This window comes from Canis lupus, chromosome 8 (genome assembly GCF_048164855.1).
Source record: "Canis lupus baileyi chromosome 8, mCanLup2.hap1, whole genome shotgun sequence".
Taxonomy (NCBI): domain Eukaryota; kingdom Metazoa; phylum Chordata; class Mammalia; order Carnivora; family Canidae; genus Canis; species Canis lupus.
In genome coordinates this window covers 29,974,024-29,998,515 of record NC_132845.1, presented here as the reverse complement: position 1 = coordinate 29,998,515, position 24,492 = coordinate 29,974,024, and the positions used below count along the sequence as shown (strand labels likewise).

The 24,492-nt window shown below is 37.0% G+C and overlaps 1 protein-coding gene and 1 long non-coding RNA gene across 8 annotated transcripts in view; both read left to right on the top strand.

The window, feature by feature from the left end:
* Positions 1-5,167, top strand: part of COL11A1 (collagen type XI alpha 1 chain) — a 196,786-nt gene extending 191,619 nt beyond the window's left edge. For all 4 annotated transcript variants that reach the window (XM_072834737.1, XM_072834735.1, XM_072834736.1 and 1 more), the window contains 2 exons: positions 2,035-2,268; positions 3,449-5,167. In XM_072834737.1, coding sequence (XP_072690838.1) covers positions 2,035-2,268; positions 3,449-3,595 — 381 coding nt within the window. In that variant the 3' untranslated portion in view covers positions 3,596-5,167. The remainder of the gene's footprint in view (positions 1-2,034; positions 2,269-3,448) is intronic.
* Positions 5,168-12,412: 7,245 nt separating this feature from the next.
* Positions 12,413-23,346, top strand: LOC140637574 (uncharacterized). 4 transcript variants are annotated; one of them, XR_012034661.1, is made up of 5 exons: positions 12,413-12,897; positions 15,871-15,914; positions 20,195-20,291; positions 20,575-20,773; positions 21,906-23,346. It is a non-coding gene; the product is annotated as an uncharacterized lncRNA (long non-coding RNA). The 4 variants fall into 4 exon arrangements; XR_012034660.1 differs by lacking the exon at positions 20,195-20,291 and having other exon boundaries at positions 12,422-12,660; positions 12,766-12,897; positions 21,906-22,819; XR_012034662.1 differs by lacking the exon at positions 20,195-20,291 and having other exon boundaries at positions 12,414-12,897; positions 21,903-23,346.
* Positions 23,347-24,492: the final 1,146 nt, after the last annotated feature.

The window sequence follows — 24,492 nt, the reverse complement described above, 5'->3', positions numbered from 1 at the left end:
TTATAGGTATTTTAAGATTAGGTGCCAAAACTAAATTTGTATTATAAAAGCTGTCTAAAAATATATGTGTTTAAAATATTAATAAGAATGTATTTAAATGAAAGTTTCTCACTTTCCTAGATAATTATTCAATTGTTTGATGTTCTTAAAAAAGCTATTATTTTCTATTGATGGCTGTTTTATAGTTATCATCCTAGGGGAACCTACACGTATTAATTAACAACTTTAGTGAAGTTCTCCACTTGACAGAATTATTCAATCTTCAAGTTCCATAAAATATCCATGTGATATTCTTACTAGTGTAGAAGTTAAAAATACATACACAGAATTCTGTATGTGGTGTTATTTTTTGTTGTTTTGGTTTGTTTTCCTTCGTGTGCATTTCCCAAGTGGTCTTTGTTTCTTCAACCAAACAAGCTTCCTCACTATCTAAGCTGTTAATCAGTAAGAATTGAGTAGATTCAGCAATAAAGAAGAGAGCCATAGATAACTACCTTTACATTGACTAAATCTTTAGGTAAATTTCCTACTCAATTTTTATTTATTTATTTATTTTTTTAAGATTTTATTTATTTATTTATTCATGAAAGACTGAGAGACAGAGAGAGCCAGAAACAAAGGCAGAGGGAGAAGCAGGCTCCATGCACCGGGAGCCCAATGTGGGATTCGATCCCGGGTCTCCAGGATCGCGCCCTGGGCCAAAGGCAGGCGCCAAACCGCTGCGCCACCCAGGGATCCCCCTACTCAATTTTTAAAAACTCTAGGTTTATATGTTTCAGTTGACCCTAGTATTTGAATTACACCCAATGGACTTATGAATTTAATAAAGACCTTTAATAATTTTCAATTAAAACTACCTGCTGTAAATTCAAAATAAGTGCTTACTGACCAACAAATACTCACTTGTGTCATCTTGGACATTATGCTTAGTGCTAGTGACATAGTGTTGAATAAGTGCATCATCTAAGAATGAACAAACGGGCAAGTCTGTCCTGGAAATAAAAGACCAAACACCTTAGAAAACTATGGCCCCAAAATAAAAAACTGCAGGAACATGTTTTAAAATGTGGGGCAAGGGCAGCCTGGCTGGCTCAGCGCTTTAGCGCCACCTTCAGCCCAGGACCTGCTCCTCCCTCTGCCTGTGTCTCTGCCCCTCTCTCTCTGTCTCTCATAAATAAATAAATAAAATCTTTAAGTAAATGTGGGTCAAGTGCTTATACGATGAAATTTTTTAAAGAAGTAGGTGATATTAAAAAAAAATGAAGGGGCACTGGGTGGCTCAGTTAGTTAAGTGATGACTCGGTTTCCACTCAAGATCTCAGGGTCAAGAGATCCAGATGCCTAGGGCTCTGTGCTCATAGAGGCAGGATTCCACTAGAAATCGTTTCTCCCTCTTTCTCGCTCCTGCTCTACTCCTGCCCCCATCACCCGTGCAAGCAGTGCATATACACTCTTTCTCTCTGGAAAAAAAAAAAAAAGTAAAACCCCGCTAAATTGGTCACCTTTGCATTGCACCAAGATTCCCCAGTTCCCATTGTTCACTATTTTCCACTTTATAATTTAAAAACGAACTAGGGGTGGTAGAAGGGGAGGAGGGCGGGGGGTGGGAGTGAATGGGTGACGGGCACTGGGGGTTATTCTGTATGTTAGTAAATTGAACACCAATAAAAAATAAATTAAAAAAAAACTCAAAAAAAAAAGATACACAAATATAATGAAAGCTCTCTTGGAAACAAAAGCATTTTTGGGGAAATTTTTAATGATTAGGACAATGAAGCATAGGAAGAAAGTGATTTTTTTTTCAAGATACATAGTGCTTATAGTAACTCAGATGGGAATACAATTTCAGAAAATATTGTCTCTGGGTCTTCTGATCCTCCGTGCCCACTTTCTTTCCCTAACTGAAAATGGGCCCATTGATTGATTCATCCAATGCTTCTGGGGTAACAGTTCAACGTCAACAGCGATTTTATCCTTTTATAACATAAAAGAGTAAAAGAATCTTTATATGTCTTTTTATTCTTTTATTCCCAGCTTTCCTATTTAGATGTTGAAGGAAATTCCATTAATATGGTGCAAATGACATTCCTGAAACTGCTGACTGCCTCTGCTCGGCAGAATTTCACCTACACCTGTCATCAATCAGCAGCCTGGTATGATGTGTCATCAGGAAGTTACGACAAAGCACTTCGATTCCTGGGATCAAATGATGAGGAGATGTCCTACGACAACAACCCTTACATCAAAGCACTGTATGATGGCTGTGCGGTGAGTGAAATCGCTTGCCTTCTTCCGCAGGGTGGGAGGCAGCGTGTAACCACCTCAGTTTGGCCCTAAGCCAGGTTTCTCTCATGAAATGCATGAAATGAATAGCAATTGTTATTAAGATCTGATGCTTAACATTGGCATTGAAATACGGTGTCTTAGAAGCCACTAATATTCACACACAGTCACACACACACAAACCATGAAACATACATATAGACATATTTTAAAAGCCGTAGCAGAAGTTAATCTTAGATCATATGCTACTTCTATGGAATTATTCCTGATATTTGAATACTATTATAGCTAGTTATTCTTGAAATTTAAAAAAAAAATTTCATTTGCCTCCTTCATCCATGGATCTAAAATGACAGGTAAAGGAATTGGCATTATACCATTTATACTATAGATAATTCTTACCTCTGTATTTTGTTTGTAAGGAGCTTGTCTGTTGATTCTATACTATAGTGGTTTAGGCAGTTACTGTCATTTTTTGTTACTTCTATCCTCTGGAACTATCATTTTCACACAGTGGGAATTCCATTTAAGAAAGTGACCCAGAGAACACACTAAAAAACTCATTGTTTTAGCTGATGACTAAAGAAGTCATAGTTACAAAGCAATAAGCACATGACTTCACCAATGAGTAAGGTATCCACAGATCAAAGAAGAGAAAATAAAACATATTAAAAGTAGCAAGTGTTTGGATTTCCCAATAGTAATGTACTGATAATCATTCACAAAATTAATATATAACAGTAGAAGTGACCTCGTGCACTATAACTTGTATACTGTGTCTTAAGAAACCTTGTATATATACCTAGTATGATTACAATGGTGGGAATATATTATTATGTAGGAGCCTGACTCAATACTAGCATCAGTCTTCATCTTAAATGGTATTTTTCAATTCAGTAAGATTCTCTTCAACTGTGCAATATATCCAAATATTATAGTTGAGTAACAGCTATAACAGCTAAATATTAAACACTCAAAATTTAAAACTATCTATGACATCAGTGATAAAAACAAGAGTTAAATACATGTAGATAATGACAAATTTGTTTCTTACTCTTGTCTTTCTTACCTTCTTGTCTCCATTCAGAGGTGTAAGAAAAAAATAACATATGTATTAAAACTATAAAATGATTGTGTAACTCTTTATTTCTGCTCCATTTTACAGTCCAGAAAAGGCTATGACAAAACTGTGATTGAAATCAATACACCGAAAATTGATCAAGTACCTATCGTTGATGTAATGATCAATGACTTTGGTGATCAGAATCAGAAGTTTGGATTTGAAGTTGGTCCTGTTTGTTTCCTTGGCTAAGATTAGGACAAAGAACATATGAAATCAACAGAAAAAAAATACCTTGGTGCCACCAACCCATTTTATGCCACATGCAAGTTTTGAATAAGGATGGTATAGAAAGCAACTTGCTACGTATATATGTTCCGATTAAAAATACTGGTGCTCGTGAGAGGGCCAGAATCTTTATATGAAAAAACTTTCGAAAATCATAAAAATACAAGATAGTGTGGCTGAGATGGAAACAGGCCTTATTCTTGATTTCCAATTTTCATCTCTCCTTTTCCTATTTGGATTTCTTTGGTGCTGTAGAAAAAAAAGAAGAGAAAAATATATATTCATAAAAGATATGGTGCTCATTCCCATCCATCAAGGATGTGCTAAAACAATGTGTTTAATAAATTGTAATTATTTTATGTACAGTTCTATACTGTTATCTATGTGTCCATTTCCAAAACTTGCACGTGTCTCTGAATTCCATCTGACTCTAATTTTATGACAATTGCAGAACTATGATGGCAATAAATATATGTATTATGAAAAAAAATAAAGTTGTAATTTCTGATGGCTCTAATTCCCTTTCTTTGATTAATAATAAAATGCCTTTGTATATATTGATGTTGAAGAGTTCAATTATTTGATGTCGCCAACAAATTTCTCAGAGGGGCAAAAACCTAGAAGACTCTTGGAAGCGCACTTGGATCAACTCTGCTCTACTGACAGTAACTTTGCTGAATTTCAGCCAAAAATATCATGCATTTTGATGCTTTATTCAATGCTATACCTCAACCTTTTTCTTTTTGGAGTCCAGGATTTCACAGGATACTTGTATATATGGAAAACAAGCAAGTTTATATTATTGGACAGGAAAATGTGTATGAGAAGCTATTTTAACAAATCAATGCCTCCATCAAGGAAACAATCAGATGTACAATTTTTTTACGACTTTATCTCATTTCATTGTTTTCAGTGTGCTTCAGTCGTGCGGATTAATATTAAAAGATGGGAACTAAGCAGTTATTTATGAATTTGTTCAATGTTATTCTTATTAACCAATCAACTTCTTGAATTTGATTCCAAGTTGCGTATTATAATAGTCTTCAAATATTATTTTACCTGCACCTGCCCAACAAATACTATTTCTTTTCTTTCAAAATAATATCACACATTATTTGACCTGCCTAATTCCTAAATAACATATGGGTGGATTGTTACTAACAGTGCTTGTTTTAAAAGTCATACTTATTAAAACAATCAAAACATTTTTTTCCACTAAGGTATTTTCTCCCAGGTAGCTTGATATAGCAGTAAAATTTGAAAGTTACAAATTGAACTTTGTATCTAATTTAAGTAATATATGTAAGACTTGAAAATAAATGTTTTATTTCTTATATGAAGTGTTAAATTAACTGATACCAGATTTCACTGGAACATTTTCAACTGATAATTTATCACAAAAGAGCATACTTGTAATACTGGAATTAAAACGTGAACACTTGTCATTCAGAAGTTCTTTATTTTTGAAATCAAGTTTGTAAATGTCCTTTCAAGAAGGGAGATACGAATCGTATAAATAAACTCAAGTCTTGTCTACCTGGATTGGTCATTCTCTTTCTTAAATAGGTTCCAAATTACTCTCTATTGTTGAAAAGGCTTTCAATTCTGTTTCTTGACCATCCAGATTGGAATAGTTTTACACTTTTGGAAAAGAATATTCTCCTTCAGAAATAAGTTGTTTAAATTCCCCACATGTCTAAAATAAAAACACCACATGGTAATACTCTATTTACAAAATTAAGGTAGGCTATATTTAAAATTTCAGAAAGATATTTTTCATAATTAAACAGTTTGCAAAGTTTCAAACATATGTTCACAATTTCAGCACTAGAAATATTTCCAGAACTTTGATATAGTCTCTAAATTATATAGAAAGTTATGTTTTCTATCAAGAGAAATTCTATACATCAGGCATAGAGAATATTTTGCATATTGACCTGCCCTGGGGAAGCTTCATTATTTGCCCATTTTAACAAACAGCTTCCAATTTAGAACTCAGTAGAATTAATGAATAAATAACTGAATTGCCTAACTTTTTCTATTCCTTGCACATATGGATATAGTCTTCTGCATAGCATTGGATTTTTTTTCTCTCCCTCATAATGGATTTTTTTTAAGATTTTATTTATTTATTTGACAGAGAATAAGAGAGCACAAGCAGAGTGGAGGAGCACAGGGAGAGGGAGAAGCAGACTCTGCTGAGCAGGGGGCCCAATGCAGGGCTTGATCCCAGGCCTCCAGGATCGGGACCCAAGCCAAAGGCAGATGTTTGACCAACTGAGCCACCCAGGCACCCTACATAAATGATTTAATATGAACAAAGAAAAGCTCAGTGGAAAGGAAAAAAGCATATTAAAGGACATTCTCTCTAGTGTTGGCCCAAGGGTGTATAAACTCTGGAGAATACCATTGACTCTGGGTAGATCCTGGCATGCGTGGATCCTGGGCCTGATACACATAAAATTTGGCTTAATTCTTTAAAAAATAAATACAGGCAGCCCAGGTGGCTCAGCGGTTTAGCGCCGCTTTCAGCCCAGGGTGTGATCCTGGAGATCCGGGATCAAGTCCCAGGTCAGGCTCCCTGCATGGAGCCTGCTTCTCCCTCTGCCTGTGTCTCTGCATCTCCCTCTCTCTCTCTCTCTCTCTCTCTCTCTCTCTCTCATGAATAAATAAATAAAATCTTTAAAAAATAAAAATAAATGCAAAAATATTACAGAAGTTACTATTTTGAATAACTAAAGGTCTTTCAACAAATTATTAATTTTTAAAAACTAGACCCATGCCAAAAGTATCAGAAAATCTGGAAAAAAAATCAATGTTTTCACTAGTTCTCTGAAGTACTTTTATAATCCTTTTATTCTGTGCATTTGTTTATTTTTGGCTTCAATCTCTGAGTGTCTTATGAGAATTTTATATTCTAATTTCCAGTAGAAAGAATGTTTCTCTAATATGTTAGATTAAAAAAAATGTTTCTTATTATCAATAGCTTAGAGCTGTTTCTTTCAATTTCACATTTTGTCATTGGTAAGTATTTTTAAATTTTCAGGTTATTTTAAATCTAGGAAAAGCTCTCTCCATTTATTTCATCTATGTACTATAAATTTGTGAGAATTTTTCACAGGCTAGCTTCTGATTCTGCACATTTTATACCTTGTTTTCTTTCCACTACCAATAGATTTCAGCCTCTGGGCACCAAAGACACATGCATGCCATGATACAAACTCTGTCTTCATACTTTTTATGTTATAACACAATGGGTGATAGGATTATTCCAGAAAGACATTCCTACACTAGGATTTCTGCAATAATTTTATATAAATAACTGCAAGCCATATAATTATACTTCATCATGTAAACCTATTCTATAAATCCTGAATAAATGAATCCCTAATTGAATTTCCTCGATGCTGCCTCCTTCCATACCACCCAACATGAGAAAAAAAAATGCCAAAGAGAAGCTGGAGTGGGAAGATAATATTCTTAAAAGATTATAATTAAAGGATCTCACTTGGGCAAATTTTACCAATTATATGACCTTGAGAACATATTTCTAGCAGATTTCTCAGGGCTTAGATGGGGTCCAATAAAGACAAGGATCCTGAAGCTTAGTCTTCTGTATGTTGACTAATTGTAAAGTAAATGAATTAAGGGCCTAGCACACTGATACACACCAAAAGCTAAGTAAATAGTTGCCACTGCTCTGGATTTTCTACTGCTACTATCATCACCTTAGACTAAGTTCCTTTCTAAAACAGCTGGTAACACATGCACTATTTACATCACCAAACTTATATAAAGATTTAGTTTTAAAAATGTAAAACAGTATACAAATTGCACGATCACAGAGGCCCAAATTAGCAAATAGGATCCCATAAAATATAAGCTTTACAAATGAGTCATGAAGGATACAAAATAGGAGCAGCAGCATAAGCCATGCAAATACCCAGGAATGGCACATCCATCTGACACAGCTTCTCAAATCCACTTTTACTAGGATGTGTTTTGCTCTCCAGAAGGATGAGTTTAGTAGGCTTTAGAGTCTTTCAAATTTTACCCATTGCTCGTTCTCTATTAGTGTAATGGTTATACAACTAATAATTCCTTATGCAGCTGCCTCTCAGAGATCCAGAGATGACATGATTATTTACAGCTGAAAATCTTGCAGAAGTATATCCAGTTAGAAGCATTCCATGTTCAGTAATTAGTACATAGCAACCCTTGCAGATCCTCATTTTTTCTATCTAGTAAATCCATAGTCAATATTTATAAGGAGACTGGTAATGATCAAAACCGAGGTTAAAAAGGAGTTACAGAATCACTGTTAACTCTCTAAAAACATAAATCAAAATAGCATCAAAAATGTTTTATGTAACAATAACTAGGGCTTATTTTATAATGAGTCTATGATGGCATTTCTACGTATAATATACTATTCATATGAAGTTACACAAAAACACTGAAGAATACTTTCCTATTTTTAAATTACCTATATATGCCTATAAGGAAGTAGGCTTTTTTTCCATAATGGAAACTTTTGAAGAGCAAGCCATATAAGTAACAGATCTTATTCTAGTGACAACAGAGGGCATGAAGTAAGCTAATGAGTCTTCCAGCTTGATTCACCATCACTTTAGGGTCTCTGGTATAAATAAAATGTTTGCCTGTTATTTTTCAGCTCATTGAGGGAAATAAATATCTTCAAGGCATGAAGAAACTTTTCCCTGCAGTGACATACACTTCTGTGCTCACCCTGAAGGGGACAGCCAGACTGAATGAAATGAAATGAACAAGTCCTCTAAGAAAGAGGTGGATTTACAGGTTCCTCAGATCAACATGGTGGAAAGATCTGTGTAACCAATTCTTTAATGGCATGAGTTTTGGCATCTTATCTATTTCAGGAAAATGAAATTACTGAGTAAAAATTATCCTAGCTAATTACTAGAAGATATTTTTAAAACTCTGAATTGGGGGCACCTGGGCGGCTCAGTCCGTTAAGCATCTGCCTTCTGGTCAGGTCATGATCCCAGGGTCCTGGGATCAAGTCCTTCATCTCCCTCTCCCTCTACCCCTCCCCCCAGCTCATGCACTCTCTGTCACTCTCTCTCTCTCTCTTTCTCTCTCTCTCTCTCTCCATCAAATAAATAAAATCTATTAAGAAACTCGAATTGCATCTTTATGTCAGTAAAGTGTCTTTAACTATAAACAACATTCACATGTTAGATAAAGTATTACCTAGTTATTTCCATATAGCTGTAGAGATTTTTACCTCACTACTGAGAAAAACAAGAGTGGAAAAAGAAAACCAGTGATGACAACAGCAAAAATCCTAAAGGTATTAAATACTTAACTAAAGGTAGAAAATTGATATGACTAGGTAAGTTTATATTTTATTTTAGATTTTTGGTGAAAGAGTTGAAAGTCTCACCAGATTTTTTTTTCTCTGTGCAGGGGCCTGCCTGGCTTCCAGACCCTGCCACCCCCACTCTGGCCCTTCAACCCCCACCTGAGGAAGAGAGTGGGGGATTGTAGGTAGAACATGATAGAGTAGAGGGAAGGTGATCAAGTAGGGGTAGAGGGGTAGAATTTGTAAGTAGATCTTTTCTAAAGATAGAGTCAAGTGGTTTTGAGCCAATACTGATGTCAGAACTCTTGAGTCATTTAATTATCAATCAATGACCAAGTATATAATTTAGCACCATGATGAGGATGGGTTTCTATATATATCAACTTTACAAAAGAATTATGTCATAAAGGATCTGCACTATACTCTTATATACAGTTTAATAAAAGAAATAAAACCATAACATCTAAAAGAACAGTTTATAATCAAGGTTCTGACTCTACAGATGTTGGAGAACTGAAAGAAAAATAAAAGTTGGTTTGTTAGTGTGCCTCATGAGAAAGATGATAGGTCTACAAAATGTCCGTAGAGTCTGGATGTGCATAGATGATGGGGAGAAGGAATTCCACTTTATGGCAGAAACCCAGGAGAGAATTCCAGAGGCATAGGTGAGTGTGGAACATGAAGAGGACAGGGAGTCTAATACAACCCCAGTCATGTGGTGTAATGCCAAGTGTTATATTTAGGGTTGGGTTATAATAGATTGAAAGTCATACACAAGAGCCTGGATATTACATAGTAGGTAATAAAGAATGAACATTGGTTGCTGAGTAAGACAAAGTCATAATGACTGTCATGTTTAGAATGACTACTTTGGCAGTTTCTCAGAACCTGCATAGTGGGCATCCTATGCTGGATGGATCTATTAGTTGAGGCAGATGATAGGGACCCAGTGCCATAAGGCTGTTGCTGAAATATAAGTGGGCAATAACACAGATTTGTATTACAATAATAATACTTGCATGACTTAAAAGGAAAGGACAAGTATAAAACAATCGGAAAGAAGAAATTACTATATTTTACCACTTCAAAATCTTCTAGAGCCATTTACCAGATACATCTTAAAATAATTTATACTTGCCTAGCCTTTAAGTATGTAAATCATAAAATCAGAGAAAAGAAAAGTTATATTTACTAAAACCTGAAGAGCCAATGGATCCCAGTGAAACAAATGACATCTGGCACTCCTCTATCAAATGGCTTTGCATCTCCTATCATACCTCATACACTACTGCAGAGTGCATATGAAAATAACTTGCTATGCTTAAACAATGTGTGCTTGCAACACCACAGGCAAGCACCAGTCTCCTGTATAAATACAAGTTCAGGTACATTATCAACCACAGAAGATACACATCTATAGAGAAATCAACTGCTAAAATTTATTATATAATTGCATCTTCTGGTATTGAAATTTTCATAAGTAAAAATTAGGACAAGGAATAAGCAAATGTATGAAAATAATTATAGATCTTTTATATGGAAAATACCATCTAGCTGTAAAAAGATCAGGGAATTGTAGGTAAACAGTATATATTTAAACATGTAAATAGACAAATGAAGAAATATCTATATATCCTATATTGCCTGCCTTTTAGGATGGAATTTTTAAGAAACAATTTTATATATTTATTTGAGAGAGAGAGAGCATAAATGGAGGGAGGGGCAGAAGGAGAGGAACAAGGAGACTCCCGACTGAGCAGAAAGCCCGATGCAGGGCTGGATTGCAGGACCCCGAGATCATGAGCTGAGCCGAAGGCAGATGCTCAACCAATTGAGCCACCCAGGCGCCCCTCAAGGTGGAACTTTTATAGGTAGCTTGTAGACATTATTTCTACTTTCTTATCTGGCATTTATGCTTTAATTCAGGACATCCCCTGCACTATATTGAAACTTCTCAACATCACAAAGAATAGAATATCCATCAACTTCAATATTTTTTTTTTCAGAAATGATAACTCTTTCTGTCAAAACTGGCTCTCCTTCCTGTACTCCTAATCTCAGTTAATGACATCTCTGTTCACACAATCACCTGAGCCAAAGACATTCAGAATCATAATGAATTGCTTGCCATCCTGTCTAGGCAGTCATCTATTTCTGTCAATTCTCCTTCCTAAACATCACACTGTGGATCCCCTTCATCTTCATCATCACTGCCTCACTTTGGGTAGTGATGGTTTTTCACCACAAAATTTTCATAGCTTGGTATATAATTGCCTGTTTCCAAGGTATCTTTATTCCCAGATCTAACCTCCTTGAGAAAAAGACTTCTTCATGAGAAGTGCAAATACAGACAGATTACCCCCAATCGTAAAATTTCTCCATGGCTTTCCATGATTGACAACACTGCCTTTCTTTTTTTAATTTTATTTTGTTTTACTACACATGAAAACCACATTTCAACCTTTCTCTCTCTGTTTCTCTCTCTCTCTCTCTCTCTTCTCTCTCTCTTTTATCCACAGGCACCTCACATAAAACTGAAATAACATTTTTCAAACTCTTATTGGTGCACCCTGATTTATAGTATTCCGTTTTATGGTGTTGTATTTCATCTCGGAAAATATCCGTTGTATCCATTAAGATGCTAAATTATTTACTCTTGAAAATACTCGTCAACGGTATGAAGGTCAAACACCTTAACTCGTTGAGCAAGACCCGCTGAGATGCTTCCCTATTTTTCTGCACTCATCCTTGTATAAGTTCCCTTTAAAGAGCCATATTCTGCAAAAGCTGAGCACAGGGAGATCACGATACCTGGGCTCTGTCCACCATGGTTCACTCTGTTCTCGTCTAAGGACAGGTGACTTGACATCACCATGTAAGTTACATTTTATATTCCTGTTACATATACCAAGATTTTACCTAAAACGCATGTTCACTGCAATACTCTATCCAATATCAGTGGAAAAGTGGAAAAAAAATCTAAATGACTACCATTAGGGAATTGGCTGTTTTTTTTTTTTTTTAAAGGTAAAAGTACATTTGTCGATTGAATGAGAAATTTGGTAAAGGCAGTGTCTGAAGATCTAATGATATGAAATGCTGTTTCTAATGTATTTCTAAACAAAAAAAAAATCAAAGAGTCTAGAAAGCATCAACTTTGATGGATGATCTTTCCTATATTGGAGATAAATGGAGCTCCCACTCTTTCTGTGTTTCTTTTTTTAGTCATCATATATTGGGAGCAAGCCGCACAGATACCCTGGTCCTGTCATCAGCAAAAGGCATGGCAATTAGTTACTTTCACAGAAAATTCTCATTTGTAACTAAAAGGAAAGATGACTCATAAACACCAAAAGTTAAAACCAGAAGATCTTTAAGCTAATTCTAGCGACTTCATTCAATTAGAACGTGTGGAGGCAGGCTTGGTGCTAGGTTAGCAAGCACACTGGCATCTGTTACTAAGGATGTAAGGCTTCTCAGCAAGAATCCTTCACAGTGACGCAAATTTGTATGTGTTACATGCATTCTCATCTGGAACACTAGGATTCCTGATGTCTCCACATTGTTGCCACCATTAAGGAACATGCCCGTTAAACAGAAGTAAAGCTGACATACAGATACAGGTCTTCAGAGCATCCCAGGAACTAAAGAACCAAGGGGAGACAAAGAAGACATCATTTCTTCTGTATCTGTTCCACTTCACTCAATTATTTTTACCTAAATTTAATGTCTTCTCTTACACTTCTTTATTATTATTTATTTTTTAAAAATTTTTATTTATTTATTTGAGAGAGAGCACAAGCTGGTGGGGTGAGCAGACCCCCTGCTGAAGAGGAACCCAATGTGGTGCAGGGCTCCATCCCAGGACCTTGGGATCATGACCTGGGAGGAAGGCAGGCACTTAACCAACTGAGTCACCCAGGTACTCCTAATGTCTTCTCTCTTAATGAATGCTTTGTCTGAAAAGAGCTTTTTATAAGCAAAATATAATTTTCTAAGGAAATTTGGTGAAGGAAAATTTATATTATATACATTAACATAGACCTGTATAAATACAATTAAATGATCATCTGATGATAGGTATTTTTAAATAACCTAAGATTGACATTCTTTTGGCCTTGACATAGTCATGACCATTAAGCTACCAAATGTTCAAAATTTTATCTTCAGTTCTTGTTAGCCTTGACAATTAAAGAAAAAGAAAGAAGAAAAAGAAAGAAAGAAAGAAAGAAAGAAAGAAAGAAAGAAAGAAAGAAAGAAGAAATAGAAAGAAAGAAAGAAAGAAAGAAAGAAAGAAAGAAAGAAAGAAAGAAAGAAAGAAAGAAAGACTCCTGTCTTCATTGCTGTTATCTATGGTCATGTGCTTCCTATGCTTGTCTTAAAAGATCTCTCCTTCTTAGGATGGCACATCCTTTGAAACAAGGATGTAGATTAGATTAGAAGATGGGTATAAACAAGCACTATGAGTTTGGCAGCTGGACAGCAGGACTGTTTAATCTGGCTTTATCTGTGAACATGCTCTGGAACTGGAACAATTGGAAATCTTCCTCACTGAAAGACCTAAGTGTTCTTATGCAACCTCTTAGCAAAAAGTCAAGCTTCTCTCCCAAGAAGCACCAACATCTTTGGTGTTTATATTTTAAACCCATCATCTCAAGCAAAGACTTTATTTTTGTGAAACCTTTAACAGTGGCCATATATTTTATAGAATTTCCCATTTTTAGAACCCCCCAAATTACTAGGTATATTTAGACAAACTGATGAAAGAAATAGCTTATGGAAAGTTCTCATTTGAGCCTAGAAAATCACGTTAGAACTATTTTTAAAGGAAATAGCTAAAGTTTATCTAAGTATTCGGTAGAAACTCAAATAAAATTCCTTAATTCTTCCCTGTCATTTTTTTTTTTTTTAATTCACAAAGCTTGCCAGTTTTCTCCTCAAAATGTTTCTCATGACTCCCTTACTGTACAGCTCAGTTAGGAGTATCCTAGCCTGAGGTCCTTCTTAGATCGATTTCCTTTTACTATTTATTCTAACTGCCCTCCTCTACTTTCCATATACTCACACAGGAACTCCTCTCCCTACTGCCATTGCTGCCAGGTTCATCCTTCTTTACTCAAACGCCACAGTTTGAGCTTTCTACTACAATAATACTAACAAACAACTGCAAAACTTAATGATAATTATTAAGTATTTATTATTGCTCATGAGTCTATGGGTTAGATGGGACAATTTTCTGACCTGCTAGATCTGGCTAGGCTGATCTCGCTTGCTTGGGGTCATGCGTGTGTCTACAGGCAACTGAAGGGTCTTCTGAGAGCTCATGATGAAAAATGACTTCGTTTGTGGTGGACTCCCTTCACACAGTTTCTTATCCTTCAACAGACTATACTAGGCTTCTTCAAAGGTGATCACAAGCGAGAGACAGAGACAGAGGGAAAGAGAGAGACAGAGAGGGAGAAGGTGTACACAACCATTAATTTCAGACCAGGGTTAAAACTGCTGTAATGTCAATCGGGCCACATTCTATTAGTAAAAGTAAATCACAAACTAGTGTATTCATTGCAAAGAGAAAGCAGCCTTCACCTCCTTCTGGGAGGGCCTGCCAAGTCACATTATAAAGTTCATGAATGTGGGAAGGGGTGAGAGATTGTGAAGATTTCTTCATTCTACCACAATTATTGTCAATCTCCTGCTCAGAAACTTTCAGCCACTACCTGTTTCATAACTGATCAATTGTCAACTCTGCTACCAATATTTCGAATGTACTAAGTGCTTCCATTTAGCAGACCCTTCATTTCCCACCTAACTTAACTTTCTTTTCTAGTTTTCCTCAACATGCTCGCTCTATCTGAGCCAGCTCCTCTACCTACTATGACGTGAATATGTCTTGCATTTTTAATCACTCAAACCTTTGTGCTGTCACCCCTACTTCCTACCTTATATGCTATTTTCCATCCTTATACTTATCTAAATTCCATTTTATTAAAGTCCAGCTTTCTTTTTTTACTAAGCCCTTTTTTTTTATTAGAATCTCAGTTGTTTCCTGATTATTCCAGTACACATTAGTATTTTTATTTATTGTTATTTTTGAGCCCCTACAGCATAGCATACTTTCCACACAATTTTAGCCCTAGTTACATAGTTCTTTGTATCACACACTTTTTATTCATGAGTTTTGGTTTGGCCTACCCCACAAGAGTATGAAATACATATCCCCCGGAGTCTAAAAATTACTTCTAATCATACAATTGGTATGTTATGGGTTGAATCGTGTCCTCCAAAAATTCATAGCTTGGACTCCGGACCCCCAGTTCATTAGAATGTGATCCTATTTGGAGATAAAGTCTTTACAGAGGTAATTAGGTTGAAATAAAACTCATTAAAGTGAGTCTTAATCTAATATCACCATTGTCCTTATAAAAAGAAGAAACTTGGACACAGAGACAGACAAATGTAGAGGAAAGACAATGTGAAGAGACACAAGAGAAGACAGCCGTCTATCTACAAGCCAAGGTGGGAGGCCCAGATCAGATCCTTCCCTCATAGCGATCAGAAGGAACCACCACCTGGACTTCTATCTTCCAGAACCATTAACAATAAGTTCCTGTTATTTATACTACTCAGTCTGTGGCACTTTGTTTGAACAGGCTTAGTCATCTAAAATGAGGTATTAAATAAGTAGCTTGATTAGTTGAATAGATGAAAGATTCATAAGTATAATCTATTAATTCCCTGCTCTTGGACAAGAGAAATTTCGACTGAATTCCCAGGAACTTAAAATTTTCTGGATCATACATTCACCATATACAAACCAAGGGATTTTGTTTTCAGGGTGCATCATCCAATATTAAACTTTGAATTGTTAAACTGAATTCTCTACCTTATATTTTAGATATGAGAAGAAACAAATGAAGATGGAAAGAGCAAAGATGAACAGTAAGTATGCTTTTGGAAAGCAAAGTGGGCTATTTTGCTCTGTGCCCCTATAGAATAATGATTGGCAAACAGAATCTGAATGAAATTAAAAACTGAATATGGATACAGTTATATGAACGTGGAATAGATTCAGCTGAGACATAATGTTACTTATTTCTTCTTTGGGAGATACACTGAATGAGACCAACATAACCTCCTTGCCTTTGAGACCTTAAAGTTAAGTCATATGTTAACAAAATTAAAAATTAATAACAATGATAATAATACTAATGGGTAGGGATGCCTGGATGGCTCAGTGGTTGAGCGTCTGCCTTTGCCCCGGAATTCCGGGATCGAGTCCCGCATTGGGCTCCTGCATGGAGGCCTGCTTCTCCTCCCTCTGCCTATGTCTCTATCCTTCTCTGTGTCTTTCATGAATAAATAAGTACGATCTTTAAAAAAATTAATACTAATGGGTAATTAATTTCGTGATAGGCAAAATGCAGGGAGGAGAGGTCATCTGCGGCAGGGGTTCTAAACTTTAATAGAAACCCAGGGAAGTACCTGTGAGTAAATGCGACCCAAAGAATTTCTATACAGAAATTGTCTATCTCAATGACAGTGAAAGGGAGAAAGTGGGTTAAATGAAGGAAATAGAACGATTACATCATGAATCTGGACAAAAAAAAAATCTTGGAAGATAAAACCATCTGAACATAATTCTTTTTTTTTTTTTTTTTTTGAGTATGGTTAAGCTGATTTTTTTTTCTTCCTCCTTTTCCCACACCATAAAGTTCTAGTGTGTGGTTCTGAAACTTTCTGCAAGAAACACGCCCCACCTCCCACAGGCTGCTGCCCAACCTGGACTGACACACTAGAAACAAGGAATAAAATAGTAAGACATGCCTCAGAGACTTGCTTCAACTTCTGCAGTGAAGAGAAACACACAGGTCTGACCACCAAAATTGAAAATCCAACCCAGTACTTCAGATATAAAAACGATACCAGAAATAGAAACAGGCAATCATCAAGAGAACGATTTAAAGCACCTGCCGATGATTTAGTCTCAGAGCCTAACTCGGGCAGAAGAAAATTCAATATTGTTCAATGAAGTAAATAAAGTATTGAGGAAAATAAAATCCTGGTGCCTAAGATAACAATAGTATTGATGTCTGCAGATTCTGCGTGACAGATGCACTCGCCCGCCGCAGCAGAGGTGGCTGCAGAGCTATATACCAGCTTGTGGCATCATAAACTATTCAATATAGACAGACTCATCCCCAGGACAGAGAGATTTGGGCAGTTCTCCTGTGTCCTGTTCTTTGGAGGAGCCGAGCTCCACTGCCAGCAGTCAGCTGGGCAGCACTTCTTTGAGCCAGGGGGAGCTGTTTGCCAGACGGAGCTGCGAAAGGACATAAGCCATGGTTCCACCATCAGCAGGACTTAAATTGGCCTGGTCTCCCAAGCCAGATAAGGGATATTAACAGGAGCCACCAAGAAAATACACCCCTGGGAGGAATCATTAAAGAGATTATAATAGGAGTCCTCAGTTGGGGCCAAAGAGCCAAATCTGGCCCCCAGACTTGTGTTGTTTGTCCTGAATAACATTGGTTCACATCCATCCTTTTTTTTTTTTTTTAATATTTATTTAGTTAATCATGAGAGACATACAGAGAGAAGCAGAGACAAAGGCAGAGGGAGAAGCAGACTCCCTACAGGGAGCCTGATGTGGGACTCAGTCCCAGGACCCCAGGATCACGACCTGAGCTGAAGTCAGATGCTCAACCACTGAGCCACCCAGGTGCCCCCATCCTTTTAAGTTTCTTTTTTTTTAATTAGTTGCTAGCCTTTAAAAACTTGAATTTCTATATTCTCTTGAAAATTTAGAGGAGCTGATGAAATGTGGTGTGGATAAGGGCCCACTTAGTCTTCTCGATGGGGGCACACATTCACTAATTTGCTAGCACTCCACGATGTTTTGCTGCTATCTTATTTGCTTCACATGGGCTGGCCTTCCAAGACATTTGACTTTTAAACCTGCTACTGATATTTTGAACAAGAAGAGGTAATAAAAGATGGAGATTAGGAAATTTTGACCGGAGAGGGAGTTTATTGCCCATACAAGAAGCAAAGGCCAAAAATGGTTGTATTAGTTACTTCAGGAGACATAGGAAAGATTACTCAAATATCAAGGAAAGGGAATAAGATCTCACAAGAAGTAAGACATAAAGCAAAGAGATAAAATAGGCCATAGCGTGGGATAATTTATGCTCTTTCATCCAGAATGAAGGCATGCAAGCACCTAGAAAAGCTTATCAAAGTAGAAGTCTGTATTAGTTAGCTCCAGCTACTGTAGCAAAATACCATAGATTGTGTGACTTAAACGACTGAGATTTATTGTCTCACAGATCTGGAGGCAGGAAGTAAAAGGTCAGGATGCCATCATGGTTGATTTCTGGTGAAGATCCTCTTTCTGACTTGCTGCCTCCTCACTGTGCCCTTATATGCTGGAGCTCTCTGGTGTCTCTTCTTATTAGGGCAGTAGCCCTATCACAAGGGCTTTTTTTATTTTTTCATTTTTTTAAAGATTTTATCTATTTATTCATGAGACAGAGAGGTAGAGACACAGGCAGAGGGAGAAGCAGGCTCCACGCAGGGAGCCCAATGTGGGACTCGATCCTGGGACTCTAGGAGCTCATGAGCTCAGCACTCCTTAGTTGCCTCTCAAGGGTTCCATCCCTAAATACACATTGGAGGTTAAGACTTCAACACATGAATTTAGAGGGAAGCACATTCAGTTGATAACAGTTTCCATCAAAGCTACACTTACAAAACTGCCCTCTCCTGCTTGACCCCACATGATAATGGCATTATAATGAAAACTGTGTAAGTCAGGGTTCTCTAGAGAATAAAACCAATAGGGAAGAGACCAGAAGAACCAATGCATAAGTTTTAGTTCAAGTCCAAAGGTTCAAGAAGCAGGAGTTGAGATGGTGTTAAGTCCTATTCCAAGGCTAAGAGATCAGTGTTTCAGGTCATGCAGACAGGCAGAGAAAAAATTCTCCCTTCCCTGCTTTCTTGTTCTATTCGGACCCTCAACAGATTCAGTGAGGTCAATACACACCGTGGAAGTCAATCTGCTTTCCTCAGTCTACTGCCTATTCAAATACTAGTCTCTTCCATAAATATCCTCACAGATACACCCAGAAGTAATGCTTAACCAAATTATCTGGGCACCTGGGATCTAGTCAAACTGACATATAAAATTAAGCATCACAAAAGTATATTTTGCAAATGAAGTGATCAGGAATTTAAAATTGGACCATTCCTAGTTTATTTAGCTCTGCATTAAATACCTGAAAAGACTTTAGAAAGAGTTTCTGCCAGAGACAAAAAACAATATCATGAAGGAGAAAATATTACTTTCACACATAAGGAATAACCTGAGTATCTGTCCTTCATAGGGTTTTGTGATACAGTTACAGCCTGTGATACAAGCTGTTACTCTTTTAGACTCAGATAAAATCAGTATAAGTAAAAAGAGAGAGAAGAAAAATCACCATTTTTTATAAAGAAAATCACCAAGTTTATAAAGAAACTTCAGAAATATAAAACTCTGAACTAGAAAAAAACAAACAGATCCTCTCAGGGGTTCCTGTGTAAGAGTTTGGACCAATCTAGATATAACTGCCTGGACTACTCTCTCTGCCCTTACCATCATGCTGGAGGGCTGCGCTTCTAAGAAGGAAAGAGCACACACAGCATCATGGCATATCAGATGACCTCTCCAATAATCTGAGAAATCAGGCATCATTGACTGGCATGGAGTATCATGCACCCTGTCTGGGACAGTGCTCTGCAAGACCACTTGTGCCGAACATCCGAAAGGGGGCATCGCATGTAGTCTACTATATGTTTATTTTATTTTATTTTTTACTATGTCTTCCCTAAAAATTTCTTGAGGAAAAGAAGAAACTTAAAAAGGAGGTTAAACAGAAAAGTTCTCTGAAATTCCTCTGGAGTTTAGTTTGGAGTGACTTGTGTGCCACCAGAAAGATGGGAGTAGAACTACTTTTTCCTGTTGTTCCCACTAAGCACAATTGAAAAACCCTATACATTTTATGTAAAATAAATGTAAAGAGATTGTGAAGGGTCAAAAGAAGAAATTATCTAGAAGATACACAATGTTACACGGATAGGGGTGAGAAATCAGGACCCCCTCCACATCAGTCTCCACTGATACAGCAAAGCAGTGATCTAATTACTGTTGTGCAATGGTGAAAGTCTTCGCTCTCCACTAGGCCTCTGACACCACCCCACTGGAGAGAGATGGGAGCCTCTTTACTGCCAGTTGGAAGTGGAAATTCGGGTTCCCGTGGGCTTCTCTTGACAACACAGGTGAGGTGAGGGTGCAGAAAAGACCTCGTTCCCAGCCAGTAGATTAAATTAATTCCAGTATCCATGTGCTCATTGCTAGTCTATAGGAGTATAGTTGATTTCTGTATGTTAACATTTTATCTTTCAACTTTACTGAATTAATTTATGAGTTCTAGGATTTTTATTTTTACAGATTCTTTTGGAGTGTCTACTTGCATGATCATCGTATCTGTACAGAAGGACAATTTTATTTCTTCCTTTTCAATCTGTCTCCTCATGTCTGTGTTTGCTCCTCTTCTTATAGGATACCAGTCTTATTGAACTAGGATCCACCTTAATCCAGAGGAACTCGCCTATTTGATTATATCTACAAAGACCCTATTTCCAAATATGGACATATTCTGAGGTTCTAAGTGAACATGGATTTTATGCAACAGTACCCCCCACTCAAAAAAAGCTTGTCCTCTCCACCCAGAGGAGTAGGAAAGGGGAAGTCTAGCAAGGTACAACACTTTGCAACAATAACTGCTCTAGTCTAACCAAAACCTTTGGCCCTATATCATATTGACACAATGAAAGTCTGAATAAGCAATGAGTAAGGTAAACTCCTATCCTTATGAGGTTGGGGTCCCCATTATCCCTGCTGGAATAGTGTCAGAAAAGACCAACCAGGCAACTTGAACCTTTAATCTCTACTGGCTGGTAATGAGGCCTTTACTGCACCCCCACCTCCCCTGTGTTGTCAAGGGAAGCCCACGGGAGCCTGAATTTCCACTTCCAACTGGCAGTAAAGAGGCTTCCATCTTTCTCCAATGGGGCAGTGTAAGAGGCCTAGTGGTGAATGAAGAAAAATCTCTAGCGCTTGACCTGAGTCCTGATTCCAATTCTCAGTTGAGAAAATCAACGTGATCAGAGAGACTAAGAGGGTAAGAGGGAAATTAGGAAGAAAAAATGATACCTCTGTGAGTAGCTCTACCTTCCGAGATAGAAGAAATCACTGGAAAGAATTAGATCTCTAGGGCCTCCAAACCAAGGGAATTAGATAAATGACAAACATTTCCAATGTAAGAGGTCATCCCATTGTAAAAGTTTGTCTTCATTGTATTACCATTAAAAATTAGCCAAGGGGGAGACTGGTCCTAAGTTAAAATTTCAAAGTGAAAATACTTCCAAAATAACTTTGCTAAATACATTTACTTACAGATAAAAGACTTCACTGTTCAGATTTATTGTTTATAAAAATACACTGTGATCAATGGGGTAAGATTTTATTGTGAAATTTCAGGGTTTATGTAAGTTGGAATATGATCTTTCTACTAGTACAATTATAAGCAAATAATAAAAATTCATCCTTAAAACAGGGTATGGCTTTGACCTCTCCAAGGGAAATTGATGGATTGTTAGAAAAGTGTGGTAGGAGAAATTCCAAGGTGGCTTCACGAGCTCCATCTCCTGGTGTTGAATCCCATATAATCTCATCCCCTTGAGTAGAACAGGACTTCTGTTTTGCTTGTAGAAAGCAGAATGTGGAAAAAGTAATAGCTATCAACCCCTTGATTAAGTTACTTTATACAGCAAAGGTGGTGAGATGTCTTTCCCAAGATTACATCACGTTCTATGAAATTCTGTTAGCAGATTAGTATACAGGAAACTCTCCTGCTGGGCTTGAGGAGGTGAACAAGCACACTGAGCACTTGGTGTGAAGAAGGCCACGTGGTAGGGTACTGCAGCAGCCTCTAGAATCTTCCACTGACAGCCAGCAAGAAGCATGGGCCCTCAGTCATACAGCCACAAGGAAACAAATTCCTCCAACAATTGGATGAATTTGGAAAGATTCTTTCCCAGTCAGTGCTCCAGATGAGAATGAAGTCTACTTGCCACCGCCCCCCGCATTGCAGCCTGTGAGACCCCAAGCAGAGGATGCAGCAAAGCTGTGCCGCAGCTCTTGAACCACTGACATCATGAGATAAGAAATGTGTTGTATTATAAGCTGTTAAGCTGGTGATAGATCGCTATGCAGCAGCATGTCTAGGATGAGTCATAATTGCTGAGAGCAGAATGGTATCAGTCTTGATAAAACTGAAATAAAGCATTATTATAAAATAGGTTGTTTTCATTATTATTTTCTTTTTTTGGCATAAAATTGATTAGTGAGAAATGTTCTTTCTAGACTGGGTACACTCCAACGACAGAGTAGAGGAGGACAGTACATTCATGTGGTGGTATAATCTGAAAAAAAAACTGATTCTTGAGTGGCTTCCCCAAAGCTGAAATTCTCAATTTTTTTAATTAAAATATTTCATGTATTTATTTGAGAGAGAGAGGGAGAGAGAGAGAGAGAGAGAGAGAGAGAGAACACAATGGGAGAGGGGTTGCAGAGGGAGAAGCAGACTCCCTGCTGAGCAGGGACCCTGCTCGGGGGCTCAATCCCAGGACCCTGAGCCCAGCACAGAAGCTCAACCAACTGAGCCACCCAGGCATCCCTCAGTTTTTTTATTAGAATTTTTATCGCGAGACCCCAGCTTCTGAGACTTCTGAACTGTTAATAGGTCCTGATGGAATGCCTTCTACTTTTTCTATCAGAAAGACATTTTTCAGATTTACAATTAAAATTGGCTATATTTGCTATTAGAGAAACTATATATATATATATATGTATGTATTTAAATGTTTTAATAAAAGACTATGGAGATTTATTACATAACTGAGAAAATTATAAGATATAAAAATGCTTCAGAACGAGTGGAGGAAAAGAACTTCAGGGAACTAGGTTGTTTTCTGATAACTTTAATCTGTTGTGAGTGAATGTAGGCTTTTATCTATAGGGTGATCATTCAATCTCAACAAATGCAAAATGGGAAGGTACCAGCCAACTATGTTTTACTTCATTCAGATATTTGAAAATTTACAACAAATCCCAATTTTGCTATGGTTTTATGGATTTTGTATGTTTGTTTTATATTAAAATAATGTCCAAGAGCACATTATGGGGAGAATATTGAAAAGTTAAGCACTTGCAGAATTTTAACATATATATTGATTGGGTTTTTGTAATATACGTTTGTTCTCAAGAAGCAGGGCCACATGTAGTACAAGTCACATCAAGTTTGTTCTTTATTTTTTTTAATAAATTTAAAATCATAAAGTATGACATGTTTGACGATTCTGAATATTACTTTTTATGCTTTCTGATACTTTCTGATAGATTGAGGGGATTGGCTTGTGAAAAGCCTACACACAAATACACGCACGAATATTGTACTTAATGATAAAGCTGCTAGTGACAAAGCAATAAACACTGGTCCTAGTTAAGGAAAAAATTATGTAATGTGGAAAACAGAAATGAATCCAGAGTGCAGGCCAAATAGAGAAAGACAAATTTTGTTTAAAAGATTTTACTTATTCATTCATAGAGACACAGAGAGAGGCAGAGACCCAGGCAGAGGGAGAAGCAGGCATCATACAGAGAGCCTGACGTGGGACTTGATCCCGGGGCTCCAGGATCATGCCCTGGGCTGCAGGCGGCACTAAACCGCTGAGCCACCGGGGCTGCCCGAGAAAGACAAATTTTTAACAAAATTTGAAAGTTTATTAAATAGTTAGGGGCTCTATGACAGATTCTCTGATTAATAGGAAAAAACAATTTTGATGGTAGGAAAGGTAAAATTTCTTTCTTTCTTTTTTTTTTTTTTTTTTTTTTTTTCATTTTTAAGTGAGTAGGATGTCTTCTTGTTCTGCAGACTCTGGAGTCCACTGAAGGCCAGATGGGACAGATTTTAAAAACAGGAAAGGATCATTTCAGGCTTCAAAATCTAGAGGGACAAAATGCTAAGTTAAAAATACTCTTTGATTTGACCATACAGAGCTAAATGGGGAATGGTAAATTACGGACCAAACTGCAATTTGTAAATATTCGTATAAAAGCAGAATAAGATAGGGCCTAATCACCAAGGTTATAGCTCGGATTTATTAACATTAATTCATGGCTTAAAAAAGAAACAGAAAATGTCCTTTGTCCCTACTGAGATGACATAATTATAGAAAGGAACTTCTTCCCATTGAGCTGGGAAAATAGTTGGTTGAATTCAGTGTCACAAGGAATAGCGGAAAAGGATGGGCAGCAGGGAAGCAGGCTAGTAAGGAAAAGGATCTGAAAATAGCAAGAGTAACCACTGGGGCCCAGAACATGAGCCTGCAGCAAGGCACCTTTCCAAATCTGAAA